The sequence below is a fragment of the Lissotriton vulgaris genome, chromosome 10, assembly GCF_964263255.1.
Source record: "Lissotriton vulgaris chromosome 10, aLisVul1.2, whole genome shotgun sequence".
NCBI classification, from domain to species: Eukaryota; Metazoa; Chordata; class Amphibia; order Caudata; family Salamandridae; genus Lissotriton; species Lissotriton vulgaris.
The window spans coordinates 1,128,871,844-1,128,899,625 of NC_141698.1; the positions used below are offsets into that span (position 1 = coordinate 1,128,871,844).

Genomic DNA, 27,782 nt, shown 5'->3' on the forward strand with positions numbered 1-27,782 from the left:
ATTGGTCAGTGGAGTTGGAGCGGGCCAATGAACTTTGAGTCTGGATATGCCCGACTGTCAGGCGATGCTGGAGCTGGATAAGGACTGAGGACCGGGGAGAGGAAGGGGCAGGGGCCGGGAGGAGAGGCGCTGAGACGGGCAGCCCAGGTGACAGGCGGCCGGGGAGTGGAGCAGCCGAGGCGAGGATCCGAGTTCACAGGTGAGACCAGGAAAGACCCACATCTTGGTTAAGTTTGAATGACCCATAGGGCAGGGCTGCGAGCGACCTCTCACCCCGTGGACCCCTGTGAGGCCGCGGATCACCTAGAACGGTAATGGAAGGCCGCCCAGTCTGCTGCAACCATGGCTGACAAGCTTTAAGTTTGCCCATGTGTGGCATTTTCATGTTTTATGCGTGGTTTTCATGTTTTGTGCTTGTGTGTGACATTGTTTTATCCATGCTTGTGTGTGACATTGTTTTAACCATGCCTGTGTGTGACATTGTTTTAACCATGCCTGTGTGTGACATTGTTTTAACCATGCCTGTGTGTGACATTGTTTTAACCATGCCTGTGCGTGACATTGTTTTAACCATGCCTGTGTGTGACATTGTTTTAACCATGCCTGTGCGTGACATTGTTTTAACCATGCCTGTGTGTGACATTGTTTTAACCATGCTTGTCTGTGACATTGTTTTATATGTGCTTGTGTGTGACATTGTTTTATCCGTGCTTGTGTGTGACATTGTTTTAACCATGCTTGTCTGTGACATTGTTTTATATGTGCTTGTGTGTGACATTGTTTTATCCGTGCTTGTGTGTGACATTGTTTTAACCATGCTTGTCTGTGACATTGTTTTATATGTGCTTGTGTGTGACATTGTTTTATCCGTGCTTGTGTGTGACTTATGTTTTTTGCTTGTGTGTGACTTATGTTTTTTGCTTGTGTGTGACTTATGTTTTTTGCTTGTGTGTGACTTTTATGTTTTTTGCTTGTGTGTGACTTTTATGTTTTTTGCTTGTTTTAATGCATGCTTGTGTGTGACTTTCATGTTTTGTGCTAGTGTGAGGGTTTCAAGGTGCTGGGGGGTATGCAACTCCGTTCAGCTGAAGAACCAGGTCTTGAGAGTTTTCCTGACAGTGTTCAGGGAGGGGGCCAGTCTCATGTCTGCAGGTAGCTCGTTCCAGGTCTTGGCTGCAATGTGATAGAAAGATCTTCCGCCTGCTCTGGCTCTGTGGATGCGCAGGGTTTCCTCCAGTGCGAGGTTGGCTGATCGCAGGTTTCTTTTGGGTGCGTGGAAGTTTATTCTGTCATTGAGGTATTGGGTAAGTTCGATACAAAATGTAAAATTGCCTTAACAAAGAATGGCAGGGGTCTGTGAAGTACTGTAAATTAAAGACCATTACACTTCTTTTGCAACAACGGTTTTCACAAGTGTAAAATAGGATCTATTTTTAATTATTGAACAGGCAGTCATATGTTTATTATGCACAGCCTTATCGGGGAGCTCCTGGAGAAAGAAAGGGAGCATATTAGAAATGTATAGCATTTAAATAGATTGGATGCCCACTACTAAAAATTAGATGACAGCAGACTGGATTTGGAAAGAGGTGCTTTGATAAAATGCATGCAGACATACATCCATTGCAATTTTAAATATAAACATTTTACTAACTGAGCCTTCAAACAAAACCTGATATTTGATAGGGGCACATTTACAGCCCAGTATTTTACATCTAAGTCATTGGAAAAGCTCTACTTCTGAAAGGAAGACTCACTAATGGTTCAGAAGCAAAATGCTTGTATGTCGATGCTCATCAAAAGGTATCAGACTAGCGCCCACTGAAGAGTGGTACAACCAGAATCTCCTGACAGATTACTGCGAGTAATGGGCGTTGGAATACAAAAAATATATATACAAACAAAATAAATGCAAATTCTTTTATGAAGTTGCAGAAGTAGAACACACTCAAGATTATGTCCAGCTGGGCTTTACAGTAGGATCACCTGATAGTTTTAAGCTAGCAGCCACTCCCTCAAAGCCAACTGCAAACATTTTGTGAAAATAATCCTTCATAATCATTTAGTTGAAATAATACTTCATATTCACTCAGATGAAATATTCTCTATGGCAGTAGTCTGAATAGACAAATATGTGCCCCCCTCAACGTTTTCAAAGCATTATTAACTAATACGTATCCATTTTTGGGGGACTAGTTTGTGCTCTGGGAGAATACTAATTTGTTGATCATCTCCTTCCTTTTTACAGAAGTGGAAGATTACGCCTGGGTTACCCGATAAGACATGGCAACACGTCTCAGACCGGTATGTTTAGCTATTAGACAGTTCTGCTTGTTACATTGTCAGCCTTTTGTTTTTACGAATAGCACAGAAGTCTTTCTGACATGCCAGTGTTCTCAATCTACAGAAACTCTACGTGTTTTGGTAAATACGTATCACAAATCTTGTAGGGAGCAATTAATGTTGGTAGAAGATACACTAGCTTTGTTAATAAGTGGGTATTAACACATTTTACATTTATATACACAGTATTTTACACATTTGCAATTTTAGGCACTGGGGCAGTAGTTGATTTGCTCTGAATCATACAAATTTAATTCAAATGCTAAAGCCAGTTTTGGAACTCCAGCACCAGGTTTCAAAGTCAGCGGCTTTAGCCACTAGATTACGGCTCCTCCCCGGTAAGGAAGGTGCCGCTGAGACCCTGGGGAGTTCCTAGCCAGTGTTTCCTCCATCTAACATAATTATTAATTCCTTCAAGAGAAAAATGCTTTTTTAATTCACGGTATATCCTCAAGTAGAACAGTCAGTACATCTCAGACTGTAGTAGGAGGTAAACCCCGATTAACTTCAGATACAAACCCATAGTATTCTTCCATGTCTTCACTAGTCTCTGGGCTTTTTTCCAGTTTCCAACACCTGGATACACTGTAGGGAAGATCTTGCTTTTCATCAGAGCAATAGCCTGTGGTAAATGGCAACACTACATGTATCCGGGTGTGCAGAATGAATAGCAGCAGGGTTGTCGTTGTTGATACAATCTCCCATGGAAACGTGGCTATGTTCTGAAACTCTTTCTTCTCTCCTGCTAGGCCAGCAAGAAATGCACAGTGATTGGAGGCTCGGGGTTCCTGGGACAGCATATGGTGGAGCGGCTGCTGGAAAAAGGCTACTCTGTCAATGTTTTTGATATTCGTAAGGGGTTTGAGAATGAGCGGGTGCAGTTCTTCCTAGGAGATCTGTGCAGTAAACAGGTAGGATAAACTTGGACTCCTCTGCATTAAACAAGTGCAACTAGAGCACAATTTAACACTGGATTTCTCTAGTTGCATCTTATTTTTTTTTAGCATCCTATCTGCAAGTTTGTTTGTTGTGCTTTGTTTTGTGAAGGGGGCCTTGGTTGAGTTAAGTGGATGTTAGGTGGTTTTGAGGTTCTCATATGTACTTCCTAGACCACTTCTCAGTGTGGGGGCCGCGTGGAGTGAGAAGTTTCCTCCGTCGTAGAGGCTCCAGGCTCTTGTCATAGAGAGGCTTTGTGGCATCTTGGACTTGCTGCCACATAAGTTATGGAGAGCTTTTTTGAAAGCACCGCATAGCTTTGTTTTCCCACCCAGAGCACTGCAAAGGATCCAACAGATTGTACAGTTTTAGATAAAAAGTTTACTGTGATATTGCATATTGTAGTTTGCTTAGATAATGTTCAAAGTAATATTGTACTTAAGATTCTAAAGCTCTCGAGCATGAAGTGATGAACAGCTCAAACCCTTTGTATCAACCATTCGTCCAGAAGACAACCATCTTCTTAGCTGTATGACCATTCAAATGAGAAGTTACTGCTAGCAAGTTGTTGGAAACGTTTCTTTGAGATGTTAGTAGCCCTTCTCCGGCTTGGAGGAATGTTCCACGATCCTTTTTTAGGTCGAGCCTAGAACAGCGCTTGCGCTGTTGTTGTTGCTCGACTTATTGTAAAGGGGATCTCAAAAGTGCTACCCAGCCTTTGCTTGCTGGCTACAAGCATGAGTGCACGTGTGCGTGCACGCGCGGCCATCTGCTTTTCCTACCTTTCATCTTTTCCTGCCTTTCTTTTCCTCATGGCGCCTCTCAACGCTACCCCCTGCCCCACCCCTCCCCCACCACAGACCGCTTCTCTCGGCCACGCAACCGTTTTTTCCCATGTTTGTTAACATCGCGTTTGTTTCCTTTCCATCCGTCATACATCTCTCCCCCACTTGCGCTCTATATTTCTCCCACTTGTGTGCGTCTGTAATGTTCACTCTGCCTTGTGTTCTCCTCCCCAACCTCCACTGCCCGCCGTGTGCTGTTTTTCCGTTTCCCACCCCGCTCCTACATTACGACTGCTCTACCTCACACCAGCTTTTTTATTGTAATTGGAGCTTTTGTGCTAAAGATATTTATTTTTCTATTTGCCGTCTTACAAACTGAATTGGTAAATAAAAAAAAAAAAAGAAAACTGGAGCAAAACGCACCTATGTAATCCCTGTGAAGTGCGCATGAGTTCGACAGTGGAATAACTGCACTGCCATTGTGTGGGCATTTTTTATTTTTTGTTATACATTTTTATTTTGATGATTTTGAGCAGCGTCTCCATGCTTTGCAGCCCCGCCAAAGGCAATTGGCAAAGCTAATACGTTCCAACGACCTGACCTATTTGCACTACCAATGCTTTTTTCCAGTTTACCCGTCTAGGGATTTTTGTAAGACTGATGCACAGACCCAGTCTGATTGTAGTGATCGGCTAGAAAATGTCTTAAAGACATTGTTTCTAGAAGTGTATATGTTCTTAATCTGTTTGTCACGGATTACGTTCTATGCCCTCACACCCCCTCACCCTCACACCCCCTCACCCTCACACCCCCTCACCACCCTCACACCCCTCACCACCCTCACCATCCTCACCACCCTCACCATCCTCACCCCTCACCACCCTCTCACCCTCACACCCCCTCACCCTCACACACCCTCACCCTCACCCTCACACACCCTCACCCTCACTCACCCTCACCCAACCTCACAACCCTCACTCAACCTCACTCCTCACCCTCACCCTCCCAACCCTCTCACCCTCACACACCCTCACACCCCCCTCACACTCACACCTCCTCACCCCCCTCACCCTTACCCCCCTCACACCCCTCACTCTCACCCCCCTCACTCACCCCCTCCCACACCCCCTCACACCTTCACACACACCCTCACACCCCCTCACACCCCCTCACACTTTCACTCACCCTCACCCCCCTCACAACCCTCACTCACCCTCACCCTTACAACCCTCTCACCCCCACACACACTCACCCCCAACCCTTACACACCCTCACTCACCCTCTCTCACCAGCATAGCATAACAAAACACAGCATAGCATAGCATAACAAAAAAGCATAGGATACACACACCCTCACACACCCTCCCCCTCACACCCCCTCACTCCCCCTCACTCACCCTCACCAGCATAGCATAACAAAACATAGCATAACAAAACACAGCATAACATAGCATAGCATAACAAAACACAGCATCACATAACAAAAAAAGCATAGGATAGCAAAACATAGCATAACAAAACATAGCATAGCATAACAAAACAAAGCATAGGATAGCAAAACAAAACATAGGATAGCAAAACACAACATAGCATAGCATAACAAAACATAGCACAGCTTAGCATAACAAAACAGCATAACAAAACATAGCATAGCATAACAAAACACAACAAAACATAGCATAACAAAACATAGCAAAACACAACAAAGCATAGCATAACAAAACACACCAAAACATATCATACATAACAAAACATAGCATCGCAAAGCATAGCAAAACACAACATAGCATAACAAAACAAAGCATAGCATAACATACCAAAACATAGCATAGCAAAACTAAGCATAGCATAGCAAAATTAAGCATAGCATAGCAAAATTAAGCATAGCATAGCAAAACAAAGCATAGCATAACAAAACATAGCATAACAAAGCATAGCATAACAAAGCATAGCAAAACATAGCATAGCATAACAAAACACAAGACCTAGCATAACAAAACCTAGCAAAACACAACAAAACAGCATAGCTTAACCGCATGCGCGCTAGCGCAATTCTGCTCCTGTGCTGAGTTTTTTAAAACCGCACTTTACGTGACGAGCTGGGCTCGTCATCAGCGTGCGAGGAGGCTATGCCATGACGAGCCCAGCTCGTCATCAGCGTGGAAGGGGTTAACAAAACACAAAAAAACATAGCATAGCTTAACAAAACACAACAAAACATAGCATAGCTTAACAAAACAGCATAGCAAAACAAAACATATAATAGCATAGCAAAACATAGCATAGCCATTACCATATACTTTTATTTCGATTTTTAAAAAATCACAAAAGTCAGCACAATATATATAAAAATACAGAATCAAGGAAATGATCATCAGACATTAGATTGCACTATTCCAATACACGTGAGTGTGATAGAGATCCTATAATACAACATTAAAACTATAAACATTATAAAACTAGGATAAAAAACCTTCCTTTTCAGTAGATCAGAGGCAGTTCATAATTAGAAATACATCAAAAGGTTAAAAAGAGCAAGATACATATATACAGGTGTGGGGAGACACATAATAAAAATTACAGGCCCTTTCCTTCAGCCCCTCGAGTGACCCACACGCGGCCCAGAAACTAAGCTACAGCAACCCATAGGGGCCATCCACAGCAGATTTAAATAGTCTATATGCCTCGCTGTGATCCCTGGTCCCCATCGCGGTGCAAACAGGTTTGAGCCAGTATCGCCTCGAGTTGTAATAAGCTGGGCATGCAAAAAAGATGGGGGCCACCAATTCTACCCTGTCTGGGCAGAATAGACATTTGTTATTGCTGTCTAAAGACCCAAACCACTTGGAACTAAAGGCCTTGGTTGGTAAGGTACCAACTCTAAATTGGTGAAAAAGTTTGCGGTCACGGGTAGAGGTAATTGGGTCCCAATATTGCTCAAATCGGGGTTCCGACTTTGTATATAGGAAGGTGCTAGACAGTGTGGGACTATTGGTTGACGCAAACTGTCGAGAATAAATCCAGTTCCAATATGTTGTCTTGAGCTCTTTTTTAGTAGGGAATACACTTCCCTCGGGGGAGGACCACAGGTGAACAAAACCCAACTTGGTAAGAATGTATTTAATACCCCTGAACCACTCAATTTTGTTATACACATCTAGATCACGAATTTCCCGGGCCGCCAATGCATAGGGGGTCAATTCGGGAGTCACCCAAAGTCTTCTCCAGTATAAAACTGATCTAAGTCGGGCAACATCTCTTAGAGAGTGACACCCCAAGTCCAAATAGAGCGGAATTAGGGGGGTTGATTGCGGCAGACCCGTTACAGATCTTAGGAATTTGTTTTGGATTACTACTAAAGCGTCCAAGTTCACATACGCCCACAACTCGGAACCACACAAAATAGCCGCACTAACTTTAGAGTTATATATCTGGAGTACCGGGGCCACTAGTTTGGTGTGGGAACGATTACATATCCTAAGCAACGCCCCCGAAAGTTGACCGTGTTTAACCAATAAGCAATCGATTTAAGGCTTCCAGCTCATCTTTTTATCTAGTATTTCCCCAAGATATGAAAAAGTCTCTGTTAGTTCCAATGCACCATCCCAACTGCGCCGATGGGCTTTGACGGCTTTGGAGGACTATAAACTTTGTTTTGTCAACATTGACCACAAGGTCATGGTCCTCACAGAACTCGTCAAAGCGTGTCAGGGCACGTTGTAGGCCCTGTCTTGTTTTAGATATAATGAGAGTATCGTCGGCAAACATTAAGAGTGGTATCTTTTTTCCACCTAAACGTTGGGCGTCCGTTGGGCAGTCTTCATAATATTTCAGAACCCCATTAATGTAGATGGAAAATAGGGTAGGTGCAAGGACGCACCCCTGCCTAACCCCCGTATCAACAGGAAATTTGTCTGTAGTATGACCAGCCGGATCCCACCTAACCTGGGCATAGTTATCTGTATGCAATTTAATCACGAACAACACAATTTCCATAGGTATAACCAGCTTTAACAATCTGTGCCACAATTTGGGGAAAGGAACTAAGTCGAAAGCAGATCTTAGATCCACAAATGCTGCATAAATAGCACCTTTCCCCAAAGTAACTGCGCCAGTAGATAAGAATAAACCTTAGCACCTGGTTCACTGTACTTATACATTGCCTGAAGCCAGCTTGTAGGTCTGATAAAATATGGCAGTCGTCCAACCATGTCTGTAGTCACCCTAGTATCACTCTAGCCACCACTTTTTGAATGCAATCGATCAACCTGATCGGTCTGTAGTTACCTGGGAGTGACCGATCCCCTTTTTAGGTCTCGCCTGGCGTTGCAGCGCGAAAGAACTGTCGCCAGCGAGACTTATTGTCAGCGTGATGCCTCTCAAGGGAGACAGGCCGGGGCATGCGCAGATTGTGGTCTGTGGACGTGCTTGTAAGGCGCGCTTGCTACAAAGTGTGTACAGCTGGTGCGCGTCAATTAGGGTTGAGTCAACAGTGTGAACGCGCTCCGGAAGACGTGCTAACATTCAGCAGCATGTGGGGTGCCTGGCGGCATGCCGTGATAATTGCTTTCTGTTTTCCGGCTTTGTTGTGAGGGCATGAGCCGCCGTCTCACTGGCGCCATGTAGTAGAAGCTCCATTTGCCATTCATTTGTAGGTGATATTACAAATCGTGCTTACTCTGCTGCTGCTATACGCTATACATTTGTTTGTTTTCAACAAATCACTCATTTCAGTATGCGTAGCCTGCTGCTGCAGGTTGCAGTCTGTTAGCTTTGAACAAATAACTCATTAGTTATACTTGACCTGCTGATGCTTAAGATGTTGGTGTTTGTGGAGATGTGCTTAGGTTGTTTATCAAGCTGTACCGCAATTGAAAACGGGACCTCTTGCTGTACAAAAAAACATAAAGAACATATGCGGCTGCTTGTACAATCAGACCCTCCAGGATTTCGATTTGCAAATAAATCGCGAAATCGTTCGTTTTGTAAAAATGCAGCGATTTTTACAAAACGGCCCACGAAATTTGAAAAATGTGAATCCATGCCGGGATTTATTTCTGCGTTCTCGATGGCACAGAAATTTTAAATGTGGGGAAACATTTTGATCGTAATCTCCTGGTCTTCCTTCCATAATAGATAGTTGTATATCGCCCCCAAGTGGCTACTTATAGAATTACGCTGCAGATTATTCTGAGAGGAGTTTAAAAAGTGCTCAGACCTGGAAACGAAGCACACTGCGGCCAGCGAGGGACAACAGCACCAGCCAGAGAAAAAGGACAGGACAAGGGGGCTTGAAAGCTACAGGCGTACCAGGAATAAAAAGTGACAATTGCTGGGGTGTCAGATGTGCTCGATTGAAAAAATAAAATTGAGTACGTTTAAATCTAGCATTACTGGCTACTCAGCAGACCTGTGTAAATGCTCTCATCCACTCGCCCTCCGTAAGCGGAGCAGCGAGGTACGCTTCCCACCTATCTTTAGTTTGAGAAAGCTCAATAGTACGGTCGGCCTTTAGGGATTTATATAGACTCGAGATCAATCCTCTGGTGGAACCTGGGTCAAGAATTAATGACCATGTGTGGTATTCTACCCGTTCATCTGGGAACGAGGGCCAGAACTCCTGGGCTGTGCGTGTTATTTTTGCATGTTGCAAGACCTGGCCATCTGTGATCAGGTACCAGTCTTTCTCCTCTTGGAACGTCAAAAACGCTCCATTTGTATTTTGGTCTCCGGCAGTTAGACAACCCCTTTCATACCACTTCCTGATGTCCGTTACTGTTTAGATTTGGGAAAATCCCTGCAACCGTTGCAGGGGGAGTGCTGTGGCTTATGGGGACCTCCGGATAATCAGGTTGACTGCTTGTTCCCATGCTGTCGCTACTTGCCGTACTATGCGAGGGCATTCTTTAGGGGTGCGAGCGCCCATCATGACGTAGTGTGGGAGTGTCATACCGTTATTCCGATCCGCCAACCGTTCTTTCTCTGTGTTCCAGCCCTCCGTGCACCATTGTGTCGCATATTGTATAAGTCCCGCCAGATAGTAGAGCCTAAACCCTGGGAAACCCAGGCCACCCGATTCTGTATCAAGCTTAAGGAGATCTAATTTGACTCTGCTGCACCCTCCAGCCCATACTAAGGAGATCAAGATACTGTTCAGTGTATCAAACATGGCTTTTCGTATTGTACAGATAAGGTGCTTGTTGTATCTTTCAAGCACCTATGCAGCTGTTTGGAAGAAAAGATTTATGGCCCTGAGGATGGGCGAATGGCCATTTTTAGGTCTTGTGACTTATCAATGCGCATGCGCATTGAGAGAAGTGAGACTATAGGGCTTTAAACAGAGTTTAACTAACTGGCGATTTGGTGCTGTGCCCGTGCGCTTTTAGGTCAATGCGCAAGCGCATTGACCTAAAATGCGCGTGCACAGCATCAAATCGCCAGCCATCTGTTGCCCAGCTTGGTGCCGCTCCACCCCCTGTCGGATCAAAGGCTTTCACGGCCGGCCGGCCGTGCTTTCAGTTTCACGGCCGCTCGGCCGGCCGTGTCTCCTTATTTGACTTGTTTTGCTTGTTAATAAGGACTGTCCTTACTGATCCTGGATCTTGTAGTTTTTTTTCTCCATGTATCTTGGGTACTGTAGTCAGTGACCATCTGTACATTTATTTCTCTATGGTTATGTTACAAGGCTGCTATTCTAAATAAAGCAAAGAAGAGAATGCATCCTCACCTCAGTGTCTTTAATCGAATTAGAAATTCTTGCTCACGTAAGCTATAAAATGTTCAATTAACAGAAAATAATCTGGAAATTTCCAGTAAGTAATTATATTATCAATTTTTGTATAAATTATGTTTTTTATACCAGCCATGTGGTTATCTATAGTATGAAAATTAAGTGTGTAAATTCCGTGTCCTTTATTTCCTATTCGGAAAATAGCTTATCGCGGTTTTCTTAACGGTATTAACATTCTTAATAATTTAACTTGCTTTGCATTGGTGGTACTGAAAGCTCAGATAGGATACACGTGTGCTGCCCAACCTCCCACGCCGCAGGCATCGATCCGCTCATGTGATCCATTCGCGCCATGGCTGCGTCAGGCAGTGGTGCCGCTGCGGCTCTCGCGCTACTTTTATTTGCGCTATGTTTGAAAAGTAACGATGCTCTGCATACCAAGGGAGCCGTGCCTCTGGACACAGTCACCTTCGCAAAGGTAAACGCGCCGAGATGATCCGTTATTTGGTCTGCCCTTCTCACGTACGGCTTTTAATTTCAACGCTATCGGTTTTGTCTTGTGTTCCACCTCACCCCGTTACAAAATACAAATTTAAAATTACTAATTTGTCACGTGGCCGGCTTTGCTGTATTCCGTAGGTTCTCTGTGACGGTTGCCCTCCGGAAATAACACAAAATAACTGAAATTACTTTAAATTCTACCGCTCATGCTTCACAGACGTACGAGGCAGGTTCCCTATAAAAAATTATTGGTCCTTGGGGCTGCACCGCTGCAGTTATTTCTCCTCTTTAAAACGCTTATTTCGCTAGACACTGTTTTGCTATAATTAATTATAGTTTTCATATAAACAAACACCTGCCCTGGCTGGGAAACAACCAATGCGGAAGGGACAGGTTAGCGTTTGTGCTGATTTAGACCAATCTCGTGAAGACAAGTTTTCGGGTTTCAGGAAGCATCTCTGGAACCCAATGGGGCGGTGACTGGCTCGGCAGCGCCAGCATTTCCATCTATTGGCTTAGGGAAGGGCGAGCGCCGATGTTTGCATATGTAAATTCACAAAGCCTATGGGCGTGCGCACGAGAGAATGACAGTGACCGAGAGCTCATCAGCCCGCCAGCTAACATTCAACAGTTATACAAATGGGCCGGTTCTGTGGTCCGGCACTTTTTTTTTATTTTGAGAGGGAGAGTACCGGCTCTTCTCAAGGGAGACTTAATACTTTTAGAGTGTACAGGCACTTCTCAGAAATAAGCATTTCAAGCGCATTGGCGAGAATTATAGTAAGTGGTAAAGAAAAGTCTACCAAAACGTCTGCGGACCCCATATCATTCACATCCACTGCCACATCCACCACAACCACCACCACCGCATCCACCATCACATCCACCACCACATCCACCACCACATCCACCATCACATCCACCATCACATCCACCATCACCTCCACATCCACCGCCACATCCACCACATCCACCACATCCACCACCACATCCATCTCATCCACCACCACCACATCCACCACCACCGCATCCACCCCCATCCATCCACCACCCCATCCACCACCACCACCGCATCCACCATCACTGCATCCACCACCACCGCATCCACCACCACCATCACCACCACATTCACCATCACCTCCACATCCACCATGACATCCACCGCCACAACCACCACCACCACATCCACCACCACAGCATCCACCACACCCACCACCCCTACATCCACCACCACCACATCCACCACCCCATCCACCACTACCACCGCATCCACCACCACCGCATCCATCACATCCACCACCACCACCACCACATCCACCATCACCTCCACATCCACCATGACATCCACCGCCACATCCACCATGACATCCACCGCCACATCCACCACATCCACCACCACTACATCCACCACCGCCACATCCACCACCACCACTTCCACACCCACCACCACTACATCCACCACCTCTACATCCACCACCACATCCACCCCATCCACCACCATCACCGCATCCACCACCACCCCATCCACCACCACCACCGCATACACCACCACCACTGCATCCACCGCATCCACCATCACATCCACCACCACATCCACCACCACCACTTCCACCACACCCACCACCACTGCATCCACCACCACCGCATCCACCACCACCACCACATCCACCTCCACATCCACCATCACCTCCACATCCACCATGACATCCACCGCCACATCCACCACCACATCCACCGCATCCACCACCACACCCACCACCCCTACATCCACCACCACATCCACTACAACCACCACCGCATACACCACCACCACTGCATCCACCGCATCCACCATCACATCCACCACCACATCCACCACCACCACTTCCACCACACCCACCACCACTGCATCCACCACCACCGCATCCACCACCACCACCACATCCACCTCCACATCCACCATCACCTCCACATCCACCATGACATCCACCGCCACATCCACCACCACATCCACCGCATCCACCACCACACCCACCACCCCTACATCCACCACCACATCCACTACAACCACCACCCCACCCACCACCACTACCACCACCACTGCATCCACCACCACCACTGCATCCACCACCACCACCGCATCCACCACCACATCCACCATCACATCCTCCACCACCACATCCACCATCTCCTCCACATCCACCATGACATCCACCACCACATCCACCACCACCACCACCACATCCACCACCACATGCACCACCACTGCATCCACCACCAGCGCATCCACCGCATCCACCACTTCCACCACCACCACCACATCCTCCACCACCTCATCCACCACCACACCCACCACCATCACTTCCACCACCACATTCACCACATCCACAACCACCACTTTCACCACATCCACAACCACCACATCCACCACCACCTCCACCACCACCACATCCACCATCACCACCACCACATCCACCCCCATCACTACCACATCCACCACCACCTTATCCCCCAGATCCACCACCTCCACATCTATATGTGTGTGGCTCTGTGTGTGTGTTAGGTGCAAATGCAATGTTCTTGGATTTTCGTCACAATAAAATACACTGAACATAATCTTCACAAAAGTTATTTACAAACGTTTAAGCTATTGCCATTTTAAATTACAATACCTTTTATTTAAGTTTTAATTATTTACAAAATTAAAAGCCATTGTTATTTGTAATATCAATACATCTAAGTCACGTAAATACAACACACATTGCATTACAAATGCTATAGGTGTCACATTTGCGAAAGTTAAAACTATTGACATTGTAAATGACAAAACTATTAATTTTGCTACTTTCAAAACCAACCCATAAATAAAGTGTCATTTACAATACCAATAGCTCAAACTTTCCTAATGCGAGACCTATTGCATTTCCAATGCTTGTTAAAACACTTGCCTGCATGGCGTGGTTCAAATGAGGACACTAATTGTAGAGGCTGTGGTCATTACACTGAATCAATTGAGCATGTCGTGTGTGTTTGCCCAGCATTTCTCAAGGATAGAAGGCGATTGATGCGAGGTGAATGGATCAAGCACAAGCAATGAAGATATCCGGTAGGGTGTGGCTGTCAAGTTGGAGCAAAAGATGGAGGAGAAGGACAGGGCACCTCCTTCCTCAAGAAGATCCCTGGCAGAGAAGGCAAGGACACTGCACTCTTTTGCATATGGCAAGGGTGATGAGGGGAATACTGGAGATTATGGGGAAAGAAAAGCTATATGGTCAGCTGTAGTATTGGTCCTTAAGCATAGTGGTAGGGTGAGCGAGGGGATAGAGAGTAGAAGGCAAGGGTTAAGGTTGTCCGGCATGGCAAGAGTAGGACCGGACGTATGTTAAATCTACATTTTAATCAAACCAAACAAAGTGTCTACATTGTAAATAAACCAAATATGCATAGCTTTGTGCTGTTAAATAACTAAAAAAACAAAGATATATGTGTTTGTTGTAGGAAAAATGGCCAAATAAAAACCCGCAAAATTGCCGCTAAATTTCCATATTTGTGCCGCTAAATTTTCATTTTTGTGCAGCTAAATTTGCTAATCCATGCCGCTATATCCTGGGGGGTCTGTACAATCTCTACACTAGTATACGTCGTTACATTATTCAATCGTCATTACCGCCGTGTTAAAATAGTTTCGCACAAAAATTAAGGCCACCGGTAACATTTATGCATCTTATATTGAGTGGAATTGTCAGCATTTCCAAAGTGCTACTGCCGCTTTGACCAAACTTTGCGGCTGCTCGTATCTGTACAATATTTATTTAACTCTTACACGTTCTTCCACATAACCAACCTCCACTACTACCGTGCCATATACGTCCTTTGCCCACAACTGACCTCTACTACTATCGTGCCTAACCACTGTGTTGCGCATACAAATTAAGGCCACTGGCCACTTCCCTCGTGCAGTACCTATTTTACTCCTACACGTTGTTTCCTACAACCAACTTCCACTATCGTTGTGCCTAACCACTGTGTTGTGCAGACAAATTAAGGGCATCGCATTAACTTCCCTACATTTTGCAACGGCTCCTTCTGCCACAAATATTTAGCTCATATTGCGAGAACTAACTAATAAATCACTGTTATAAACTTGTGTGGCTATAGTGTGGAACAAATAAACACTTTCCGTAATTCCAAGCCTCAAGTCAAGCAGCCCCCCCTTCCCCCCCCCCCCCAGCTTTTCAAATTGGTCCCTGCAATTTGGTCGCAAGCCTCAAGCAGCGTTACTTTCACTCCCTCAACCGACCTCCCCGACCCCCCAGGCTCCACTGAGTCAGCTTATCATATTGGTCTCTGTAATAATGGCCTCAAGCAGCATTACTTTCACTTCACTCACCCCCCCCATCCCAGAGACAGCTTTTCTAATTGGTCTCTATGATATGGTAGCCTCCCGTTGATGGCCCGTCAACGCGCACCGAAGTGCTCCTCTCTGGCAATCACAGCACACCTTGGCATCATTCACAAGTACCCACAACACCCCTGATCACAGCAGCAGCACCTCTGGGGTTCTTACCTCCAAGTCCTCTCCAAACCGCGACATGCCATGTGTTTTTGCTTTGGTGGCCCCCTCCCTGGGCCGCACGAGCTGCGCAGCACCCATAGGAGTACGGCGGGCACCACCACTGGGCACGAGCCGCAGGCCACACCAATGTGCACGCTCACGGCATGCCTACAACGTGAGCATGGCTCTCTTTCACTTTCCCTTGTTGAAGCAGCAAGCTGCTCATGTTTCAAGCAGCAAGCTGCTCATTTCGATTACATTGATATGAACAAGTCTTGATCGTAAGTGTGTTAAATGAGCTGGCACGAATAAAAAGGCACACAATTTCATTTGCATGGAAGTGTATACGTAATGCAACCCTTCGGCTAGAGAAGCCCTCGCCTCGGACTGGTGCGGAGAGAAAAGAACCTCTTTTCTGACTCGGCGCGTCCAGTAAAGTTGCCCCAGGAGTATTTCTTCATAGGCAGCAGAGCCATGTTTTATTCAATGGACCCTTCTCAGCAGCAGGCTGAGTATGTCGTCGAGCACAGTTTAAAAGATGATGATGGTGAGTAGTGTTTCTGTAGAGTGTGTTAACATGAGTACGTGTCTTGAATATTAAACTCGGGACCCTTTGCTCCTTTGACCACTAACACGGGGCTTACATCATCAGCGTCTCAGTAGAACCCTCACCCATCCCCAACTCATGGCTGCCCACATCTCGACACTAGCACCCCGCCCCCTCATCTACGTGTAAAAATACAGTGAGAAAAAGTCCCATGTTCCCACTGCCTTGCCTTTCAGTGGATTCTTCTATGTGCTGCAACTAATACTGCCCCTCAGCGTCCGTAGCATTAACTGTGTCTACATCCTCGGATGATGTAAGTTCTCACCTTATGTAATGATCTATCTCAGTTGTATAGAGCTCTAGCGCCTTTGGGCAATATCCGCGCTATTTAAAAATAAATAAATAAAGGAAGTCTCTTCCGGCCCAAAAGCTTAGCCTCAGGGTGTGCTAACTCCTTCACTGCTCTTAGTGGGGGCACTGGGGCATCTGAGACCCCATGTGCCCCCAACACTAATATTAATCGAACTGCCCCCAGTTTTGAGATCCCTCGCTTTGTGGCTATCCCATTTAATTTTTTGTCTCTGTGCCTCCTTTCCAGTGTACAACCTCTTCATCGCCTCCCCAATCCACCACCCAAACCCCTAATTACAAGCAGCCCAACAGAGAGCTGCTTCACTAAGGGATGAGCTCATCTCTTTTTGCCAGGAGGTGACGAGGGGTCTTCATTAATTCTGGTGGGAGCAGGATAGTCTCCCCGGTATGCGAGAGCGCTCCCGGCTGCCAAGAATGGAAATGGTCAGACTGTGTTGCTTGAAAGGAGAGCTATTTTTGTCCGGGGGGGCGTCTGGATTCATTCATCCATCCATCCACTCACCCACCCACGCATCCATACATCCATCCATCGAGAGGGACTGAGGCCGGCACCCTGAGTCACTCATTGAAGATGGGCTGGGGTAGGAGCTTGGTTTCACTCATCAGAGGTGGGCGGCTTCAAACAATAGAAGGGGTGTCATTCATTACAAAGTAGTCTCCCCGCTAGAAAAGACGTCACTCAAGGAAAGGTCTCACTCATTTGAAGTAGGTCTCACTCACTGCAAGGTGGTTGCACTCTCTGGATGGTGGGCTTACCCGCTACATGTTTCCAACATCTTGAAAGTAGTGTGACCCCGTGCATGTGGTCTCACTCGATGGAAGGAGATCTCATTCAGCATAACATATCCACCTCGACTGGAGGTTGTTTTGTTAGAAGGTGGTCTCCAGGGCACAAGTCCTAAACAGGCATTTGCAATGCAATAGGTTTTGAATTTACGTGAGTTTGAGCTATTGACCTTGCAAATCACAATGCCTTTTATTTTTGTTTTTAAAACATAAATAAATGGCATTAGCATTTACAATGCCAATCTTAAACTCTAGTAAATGCGAGACCTATTGCATTGCAAATGCTTGTTTAAAAATTGGGAGAATAACAGTACCAGCCCAAGAACTAGGAACCGCACCCCCTTGATCGATGGCATTGACTAAAAGTTGGATATATTTAGTCCATGATGCCAGGTCCTGGACAAAAAGATCTGCAGGAATGCAGTCCAGACCCGGCGCCCTCCCTTTTGGAACTTGGAGGAGTGCTACTTCTACTTCCTTGCTAGAGATACTAAGTGGGGGGGGGGACATGGGCATTACAAATAAATCCTGCGTGCCCGAGTTATTTGCAAATTGACCTTTAAAATGTGAAACCCACAGGTCCGGAACCACATTATTAGTGGGAGCTGTGGCAGAAGCCCCACTCCCCCAGATGTCAAAAGCGTGACATGTCCCTTCCAGAACAGGCATGGCGGAGTTCCGCCCAATGTAGCTCGTCCCAATCTCGTTGTGCCTTACGTTTAGATAACTTATAACCCTGCCGCTTTTCTCGTATCCAGTCCTGGTTCTTACTCTTTATTGCAGCAGCTAGTAGTTTGTAGGCGGCACGACAGTCTAAGTTATACCATGGTATAACATAGCATAGCATACCAAACACAACTAAACATAGCATAGCATAACAAAACATAGCATAGCATACTAAAACAGCATAGCATTACAAAGCATAGCATAGCATTACAAAGCATAGCATAGCATTACAAAGCATAGCATAGCAAAACATAGCATAGCATAACAAAACATAGCACGGAATAGCAAAACATAGCATAGCATAACAAAACAAAACATAGGATAGCAAAAGAAAACATAGTCTAGCATACAGAATCACTCAGCACCACCACAGCATCACTCAGGGGCACCACAACATCAGTATGCACTACCACAGCATCACTGAACGCCAAAACATCACTCGTCGCCACCACAACATCACTCAGCACCACCACAGCATCAATCTGTGCAACCATTCAACAACAACTGGTTCAAATATGTTCTATCAATGTTTAAAGCTTTATTACAAATGTAACAAAAAAAGTTAATATTTCACTTCTGTTCTTGGATTTTCGTCACAATAAAATACACTGAACATAATCTTCACAAAAGTTATTTACAAAAATGTAAGCTATTGCCATTATAAATTACAATAACTTTTATTTAAGTATTAATTATTAAAAGCCATTGTTATTTGTAATATCAATACATGTAAGTCACGTAAATACAACACATATTGCATTCCAAATGCTATAGGTGTCACATTTGCGAAAGTTATAACTATTGGCATTGTAAATGACAAAGCTATCAATTTAGCTATTTTCAAAAACAAAACATAAATAAAAAAAATTGTCATTTACACTACCAATAGCTCAACTTTTCCTAACGCGAGACCTATTGCATTGCAAATGCTTGTTTTACTTGCGACCTAAATATTGAACGCTCTTCCTCTCCATCTGCACCTCAGTCCTCATGAAGAGATTTTTTAAAACAACTTAAAACCTGGCTTTTCTAACCACTCTGCCTGGCTTGCGTCAGTGGTTCTATTTGTCTAGCGCTGGGAAGCCCCTACTTTGGCAGCCATGTGCTTTACAAATCTTAAAAATAGAAAATTGAAATTATGTGGAGCTCAGAGGAGCCTTGAAAGTGGCAGAGATAGTTGTTGATTTAGGCTCTTGTCTTGGAGATGGGGTTATGCCGTGCAGGAAGTGTTGCTAGATACTTGGCCAGTTGAGGGGACTTTTGTGTCTTCGGCCAGTTCCTGTTGGTAGTGAGCAAGCAGTGGAGGCTGTCTTCTAGGCTCTTGCTATGTTGGATCTGCTGGTTGGGTTGTTTGGTAGCAGTACCTTTGTCCTTGCACCTGTCCTGCCGCTGGATTCTTGGTCTGTGATTGTGATTCCGGCATGGATTTGATCTCTTCCAGGATGGGTAGTCAGCAGTGGGGGCTTTAGGCCAGGCTGCTATCCCACAGGTAGATTTGTTGTGAATCTCTGCATTAAAGTGTGCTGCGTTTCAGTCTATTGAATGTGGTACAGAGAGTCCGTTTCATACGTAGTTGGGTACACCTCAGTACTCTTCTCTTTTTTTTTTTTTTTTTTTTTTCCTTGTGTGCATCTTATTTTTTCCAGAATTTTTGCATGTTATGGTCCATTATTGTGTCTCACTGGTTATTTCTTTATAATTATGGATTATTTCTGCAGTAGTTGCACTGCAGCAAGTGTGACGTTTGATGGTCTCACATCTGGTTTCTTTGTGCAGAACTTACTATTGGGTAGCTGCTTATATTGTGTGCGATGTGGATCGGTCTACTCTCTGCGATGACTCTTTGGTGTGTAGGACCATTTGGTGGAGAAGTTGCGCAGTGGTATATTCATTGCTACGGGCATTGTGACATTGGCTGTGGCCCCAGATCTTTTCTTGATGTGTGCCCTTTGTTTCTGGGTAAATTGGCAGTAGTAGTTTGTGTGGTCTGTGCTCCTGCCCTGTAGGTGGTGGTGTGATGAATCTGGTCAGTTGCAGGGTTAGTTTGGCATTAGTAAGCCTACGCTTGTGTTACCTGTAGTTAGTGTGTGGGACCTGTTCCTTGTCTTCCTGGGGTTGTTTGGTAGTAGGGGTTGCTGTGTTTTTTGGGCTTTATTTTAGGCCGTTCTCTCACACACACTTTATTTTGTAAGAAGGACCTCTGGTGGAGGTAGTTGGGCAGTAGTATTGTCTGTGCTACGAGCATCATGATATAGGCTTTGCCTCAGATCGTTTCTTAACGTGTGTCCTTTGTTTCAGTGGAAGTTGACAGTAGCAGTTTGTGTGGTCATTGCGCCAGTCTTGTAGATGACATTGTGATGTATACAATCCGCTGCAGGGATTGTTGGTAATATTAGGACTTGACTCGTGTGCCGGCCATAGTTTGCAAAGCTTGTTACTGGCCAATAATAGATGCTTTGCGTCAGCCTCTTGCCTTATAGGTGGTTTCTTTGTATGTTGGCCCTTTTCTGGTTGTTAAGCTGCAGTAGTTGCTATGCTTTGTGTGCTACTTTATGCTGCTCTCTCACAGGTAGTTTTTTTTTATTCGCAGGACCTGCTGCCAGCCCTGCAGGGTGTGACCACCGTCTTCCACTGTGCTTCTCCGGCCCCATCCAGTGACAACCGGGACCTTTTCTACAAGGTGAATTATGTTGGCACTAGAACCGTCCTGGGAGCCTGCAAGGAGGCGGGTGTGCAGGTAAGAAGTGAACAGTGGAAAGGAGAAGCTTTGTCGGATATCATATGTCGCCCATGAGTGGTGATGGCAGATCTTTTGCATTCCCTTACCACCGTCTCTTGCCTTCTATGGGGGTGTTTTGCTGTACATACCCTGTCTGAGTGACTGTAGTATACACACTCCAAGGAATCTGTTGTTGTGGGGTTCAGGTGGCAGTCTCTTTGTGATTCACCCCTTATGAAATGACTGTGGCTTCTGTCTAGTGAAGTTGCGTGCCTTTGCAACAGCCCCACTTCACTCCAAAAAGAATAATTAGTCTGGCTTGTTACTACAGATCTGTTTAAAATGGCTGCATGAAACCTGGAGTATTGTTTTAAAGTAAAAATCAAATATGCATGTGGTAAAAATTTCAAAGAGAAAGACCAAGTTGGTTCTCTTGAGTGTCCAAAGACACCTATATTCATAATGTTTGCCTGGCTGACGTTCCTTGATTCTTGCCGCATATATCTACCAGACTGTCCTCTGGGGCTTGTGGTAAATTGTGAGAATTGCACGCTATTGCCGGGAGCATCCAGTGGAATGCATGTTACAGCGTCACTGTGTCCGAGGTACTGTTAAAGCTCTGCACCTTTATCCAACTGCCAGACAGACATCCTACGGTCTCGCACTACTTCAGTGCCCCAGCGGCACTGCCGGTGCTCTGCACGGGAAAGCCTGTGCCATGTCTCTGTTATGGAGAGAGCCTACAGCATCACCCTCCTCTATTGCACCAGTGACGACGCTGGAGCTCAGTAGCATACATCTCCAGTATCAGGAAGTGTCCCTCCACCTCGCGTCGCTAGGCTCTGCCTGTAACAATCTATAGCTCTGTACCACTTGTCCCAGTGAAGAGCAGAGCTCCCAGAGCCTGCCATTGCTTCAGTTCTCCAGTGACACTCCTCAAGCTCTCTGCCAAAGTTCCCCAGTGCAGAGGATTGCTCCCACAGCCTGCCCTTGCTAGTGTTCACCAGGGATACTGCAGAAGCTCTGTACCAGGTAGCCTAGTGAAGAGAATAGCCTCTACAGCTTGCCACTACTGCAGTCCACGAGTGAGACCGCTGCTAATGCTCTGTACATATATCCCAGTGTGGACGAACGCTTCTACAGCGTGCCGCTACTGCAGTCCACGAGTGAGACCACTGCTAATGCTACTCTGTACATTTATCCCAGTGCGGACGAACGCTTCTACAGCTTGCCACTACTGCAGTCCACGAGTGAGACCACTGCTAATGCTCCTCTGTACATGTATCCCAGTGCGGACGAACGCTTCTACAGCTTGCCACTACTGCAGTCCACGAGTGAGACCGCTGCTAATGCTCCTCTGTACATGTATCCCAGTGCGGACGAACGCTTCTACAGCTTGCCACTACTGCAGTCCACGAGTGAGACCGCTGCTAATGCTCCTCTGTACATGTATCCCAGTGCGGACGAACGCTTCTACAGCTTGCCGCTACTGCAGTCCACGAGTGAGACCGCTGCTAAAACTCTGTACATGTATCCCTGTGTGGATGAACGCTTCTACAGCTCTGTACCACGTACCACGTATACCAGTGTGAATGGATGCTTCAACAGCTTGACGCTACTCCAGTCCACGACTGAGACCTCTGCTAAAACTCTGTTCCTTGTAGCTCTGTGAGGACCAACGCTTCTACAGCTCGCCCATACTCCAGTTCACGAGTGAGACCGCTGCTAATGCTCTGTACATGTATTCCAGTGCAGACGAACGCTTCTACAGCTTACCACTTCTGCAGTTCATCAGAACAACTGCTAAAACTGGACTCTGATCCCAGTGTCCGGGAGCAGGACTGTAGTCTCCACTGCTTGAGTGTAATAGCTACAAAAACAAATGATGGACGGAATGCTGAATAAATCATACATTCACCCCAGTCAAGAGATCTGGGTCAAGACTGATTTGCATTTGGCCAGGTCTGAACTGGGGTGGCATGGTGAGCAAAAGAATGATGGATTTAACCCAGATCTCTTGACTGGGGGATGAATGTTTTGATTTGTCTGCATTCCGCCCATCAATTGTGTGTCTTTTGCTTTCTTGCCTTAAGTGCGCCAGGTATGCCAGACGTGGGTCCTGGGCTCACTGTGCCACTGAAATCAAGCTATCCTGGGTAAGGAGGGGTGAACCCCCGAAACCGGCCCTAGGATGCTTGTTTCTGGTCCAGGGAGGACCTGGCTTGGCAGTTCGGACTAGACTGTTCCCATGAGGCACAGGGTCAAGACTGATTTGCATATGGCCAGGTCTAAACCGGGGTGGTATGGAGAGCAAAAGAATGATGGATTTAACCCAGATCTCTTGACTGGGGGTGAATGTTTTGATTTGTTCTGCATTCCGTCCATCAATTGTGTGTCTTTTGCTTTCTCGCCCTCAGTGTAATAGCAGCACTGGTTAAGCTCCACAGAATGACTGACTCTGCTATGGAGTCCTAGCATTACTGAAGTGCACATGGGGCACTTCTGATGCGGTTTCCCCATCCTCGCCACACATTCTGCACCTCGTGTGTGTGACTCTGCTATAGAGTCCTAACATTACTGAAGTGCACATGGGGCACTTCTGATGCGGTTTCCCCATCCTCGCCACACATTCTGCACCTCGTGTGTGTGACTCTGCTATAGAGTCCTAACATTACTGAAGTGCACATGGGGCACTTCTGATGCTGTTTCCCCATCCTAGCCACACATTCTGCACCTCATGTGTGTGACTCTGCTGTAGAGTCCTAACATTACTGAAGTGCACATGGGGCACTTCTGATGCTGTTTCCCCATCCTAGCCACACATTCTGCACCTCATGTGTGTGACTCTGCTGTAGAGTCCTAACATTACTGAAGTGCACATGGGGCCCTTCTGATGCTGTTTCCCCATCCTCGCCACACATTCTGCACCTCGTGTGTGTGACTCTGCTGTAGAGTCCTAACATTACTGAAGTGCACATGGGGCCCTTCTGATGCTGTTTCCCCATCCTAGCCACACATTCTGCACCTCATGTGTGTGACTCTGCTGTAGAGTCCTAACATTACTGAAGTGCACATGGGGCACTTCTGATGCTGTTTCCCCATCCTAGCCACACATTCTGCACCTCATGTGTGTGACTCTGCTGTAGAGTCCTAACATTACTGAAGTGCACATGGGGCCCTTCTGATGCTGTTTCCCCATCCTCGCCACACATTCTGCACCTCGTGTGTGTGACTCTGCTGTAGAGTCCTAACATTACTGAAGTGCACATGGGGCCCTTCTGATGCTGTTTCCCCATCCTAGCCACACATTCTGCACCTCGTGTGTGTGACTCTGCTATAGAGTCCTAACATTACTGAAGTGCACATGGGGCACTTCTGATGCGGTTTCCCCATCCTCGCCACACATTCTGCACCTCGTGTGTGTGACTCTGCTATAGAGTCCTAACATTACTGAAGTGCACATGGGGCACTTCTGATGCTGTTTCCCCACCCTAGCCACACATTCTGCACCTCATGTGTGTGACTCTGCTGTAGAGTCCTAACATTACGTAAGTGCACATGGGGCACTTCTGATGCGGTTTCCCCATCCTAGCCACACATTCTGCACCTCATGTGTGTGACTCTGCTGTAGAGTCCTAACATTACTGAAGTGCACATGGGGCCCTTCTGATGCTGTTTCCCCATCCTCGCCACACATTCTGCACCTCGTGTGTGTGACTCTGCTGTAGAGTCCTAACATTACTGAAGTGCACATGGGGCCCTTCTGATGCTGTTTCCCCATCCTCGCCACACATTCTGCACCTCGTGTGTGTGACTCTGCTGTAGAGTCCTAACATTACTGAAGTGCACATGGGGCCCTTCTGATGCTGTTTCCCCATCCTAGCCACACATTCTGCACCTCGTGTGTGTGACTCTGCTGTAGAGTCCTAACATTACTGAAGTGCACATGGGGCCCTTCTGATGCTGTTTCCCCATCCTAGCCACACATTCTGCACCTCATGTGTGTGACTCTGCTGTAGAGTCCTAACATTACTGAAGTGCACATGGGGCACTTCTGATGCGGTTTCCCCATCCTCGCCACACATTCTGCACCTCGTGTGTGTGACTCTGCTATAGAGTCCTAACATTACTGAAGTGCACATGGGGCACTTCTGATGCTGTTTCCCCACCCTAGCCACACATTCTGCACCTCATGTGTGTGACTCTGCTGTAGAGTCCTAACATTACTGAAGTGCACATGGGGCACTTCTGATGCTGTTTCCCCACCCTAGCCACACATTCTGCACCTCATGTGTGTGACTCTGCTGTAGAGTCCTAACATTACGTAAGTGCACATGGGGCACTTCTGATGCGGTTTCCCCATCCTAGCCACACATTCTGCACCTCATGTGTGTGACTCTGCTGTAGAGTCCTAACATTACTGAAGTGCACATGGGGCCCTTCTGATGCTGTTTCCCCATCCTCGCCACACATTCTGCACCTCGTGTGTGTGACTCTGCTGTAGAGTCCTAACATTACTGAAGTGCACATGGGGCCCTTCTGATGCTGTTTCCCCATCCTCGCCACACATTCTGCACCTCGTGTGTGTGACTCTGCTATAGAGTCCTAACATTACTGAAGTGCACATGGGGCACTTCTGATGCTGTTTCCCCACCCTAGCCACACATTCTGCACCTCATGTGTGTGACTCTGCTGTAGAGTCCTAACATTACTGAAGTGCACATGGGGCACTTCTGATGCTGTTTCCCCACCCTAGCCACACATTCTGCACCTCATGTGTGTGACTCTGCTGTAGAGTCCTAACATTACTGAAGTGCACATGGGGCCCTTCTGATGCTGTTTCCCCATCCTAGCCACACATTCTGCACCTCGTGTGTGTGACTCTGCTGTAGAGTCCTAACATTACTGAAGTGCACATGGGGCCCTTCTGATGCTGTTTCCCCACCCTAGCCACACATTCTGCACCTCATGTGTGTTGCATCTCTACCAGTGTGCGTGCCTCTTAGTTGCATTTGATGTGAACTATTCTATCTGAAAAGCTCCAACAACTGCTGGGTCGAAACTTGTGCTTCAGAAAGCAAAACCAAAGGTCTGTCTTGGCTTTCGGTAGGGCCGGGCCTCTGCCTGTCACCAGAGCAGCAGTTATTCGACTGGACCATAAGGGTGGATCTGACAACTGAGATGCTCTTCAGCTAATGTTTTTCTGATGTTGTGGCACTGATGTGGGATCCACGAGAAACCTTCTGCGAAATAGTCTGTTATTAGTTTTTCTAACATTTGCTTTCATTTTATGATTTTATTCCTTTGTTGTAATTTTAAATCCATACAAAGTCAACCCCGGAAAACAACATCTTCGAATTGGGATTTGGTATTATATCACGTTGTAGTCTGATCTTTGTACACCTATGTGTTAAGAATGCTTTATTTTATCACCTTTAAGCTCGCTACTTCATTGAAAGCAAAGCTATTTCTCAGTACCTTTATCTATATTTTTCAGTTGCGTCTTGTAACCCTGTGTACTTCTTTTCAATTTCTGATTTGGATCCTAATATTTCCCTCCTTTGTTTAATATTCTAAACTCCCACCTGTCTTATTTGTCTTTGTCGACCGGGTCCCCATTCCACTCGATCAGTTGTATTATTTCTGTTATCTTCTACTGTTTTATTTTTTAATTTTGTTTTGTGTTTGGTTCCCCTTATATCCAGCAGTTCATGCTTAATGCCGCCTTTTCTTTTCAATGACAGAAATTAGTGCTGACCAGCAGTGCTAGCGTCGTTTTTGAGGGCACAGACATCAAGAATGGAACCGAGGCCCTGCCTTACGCCAAGAAACCCATTGACTACTACACGGAGACCAAGATCCTGCAGGAGAAGGTAATGCTGACGGCGGATCGGAAGGGAGGTCGAGTCAGGAGGGTCTCCTCTTTGTAGTATGCTTCAAAGAGAAGCAATCTGCTGAATGGGATATCCTCCCCGGGGCAACTGGTTTCTTTACGCTGAGTAATTGGGTACTTTTGCAGATGGGGAAGCTGTACAAAGGTCTTCCATCTGTTGGAAGTACAGCTGATATTACAGTTAACACTTTGCTGGTCAATTAACCATCCAACGTAGTCGAAAGACTTTTTCCATGATGGAAGACGCTGTGCTTTCAGCCTGCGCAGAGCTTCCAAATCTTAGGAGTTGCATGTTGTTGGTGTGGTACTATTCCACGCAGATATATGACCATGCATTTACACTGTGAGAGTGGAGTAGTTGTGGAATGGATTACTTGCAGAGATCGTTGGTGTTAGCTTAGATGAGGTGTCAGGAGTTCATTTGAGTACATTTCTGTTGACGACTGTAGGTTGAGTTGTTACTTTATTTTTTGTTACACTTTTGTTTCTTTTTGTCCTTAAATCCGTATCCAGTCTCTTTCCATTTCTCTGCAGTCTATTTTCACTAATCGCATCCATTTTTACCTTTGCTTTGTAGATATCCAGTATGTCTTTAATGGGCACCCATTCGGTCTTACCAGAATCACAGACTCCATAATCACTGAAAACCCATTTCATGTATTCAGAACTTAACCAAAGACTCTCGATTGTCCATTCAGTTCTACCAGTACGATCGTTCTGCCAGAATACCTCATTGCGTTCAGCGAGAACAAGTATATTAGGATTTCTCATGGTGTCTAATTTATCTACTTGGTTTCAAAGACTACTATTATTTAAGTGCATAAATGAATTATATCATGCCAGTACATTGAAATCCAGTCTTTTTCCTGTGTCCAGCCTCCCTGTTTATAAATCCATTTCTTGAATCTAT

The 27,782-nt window shown here is 46.0% G+C and overlaps 1 protein-coding gene across 1 annotated transcript in view; it reads left to right on the forward strand.

The window, feature by feature from the left end:
* The first annotated feature begins 26 nt into the window (after positions 1-26).
* The window catches only part of NSDHL (NAD(P) dependent 3-beta-hydroxysteroid dehydrogenase NSDHL), a 45,448-nt gene continuing 17,692 nt past the window's right edge, over positions 27-27,782 (forward strand). The window contains exons 1-5 of the mRNA XM_086942211.1: positions 27-199; positions 2,249-2,304; positions 3,093-3,254; positions 20,851-20,997; positions 26,724-26,852. Coding sequence (XP_086798337.1) covers positions 2,284-2,304; positions 3,093-3,254; positions 20,851-20,997; positions 26,724-26,852 — 459 coding nt within the window. The 5' untranslated portion in view covers positions 27-199; positions 2,249-2,283. The remainder of the gene's footprint in view (positions 200-2,248; positions 2,305-3,092; positions 3,255-20,850; positions 20,998-26,723; positions 26,853-27,782) is intronic.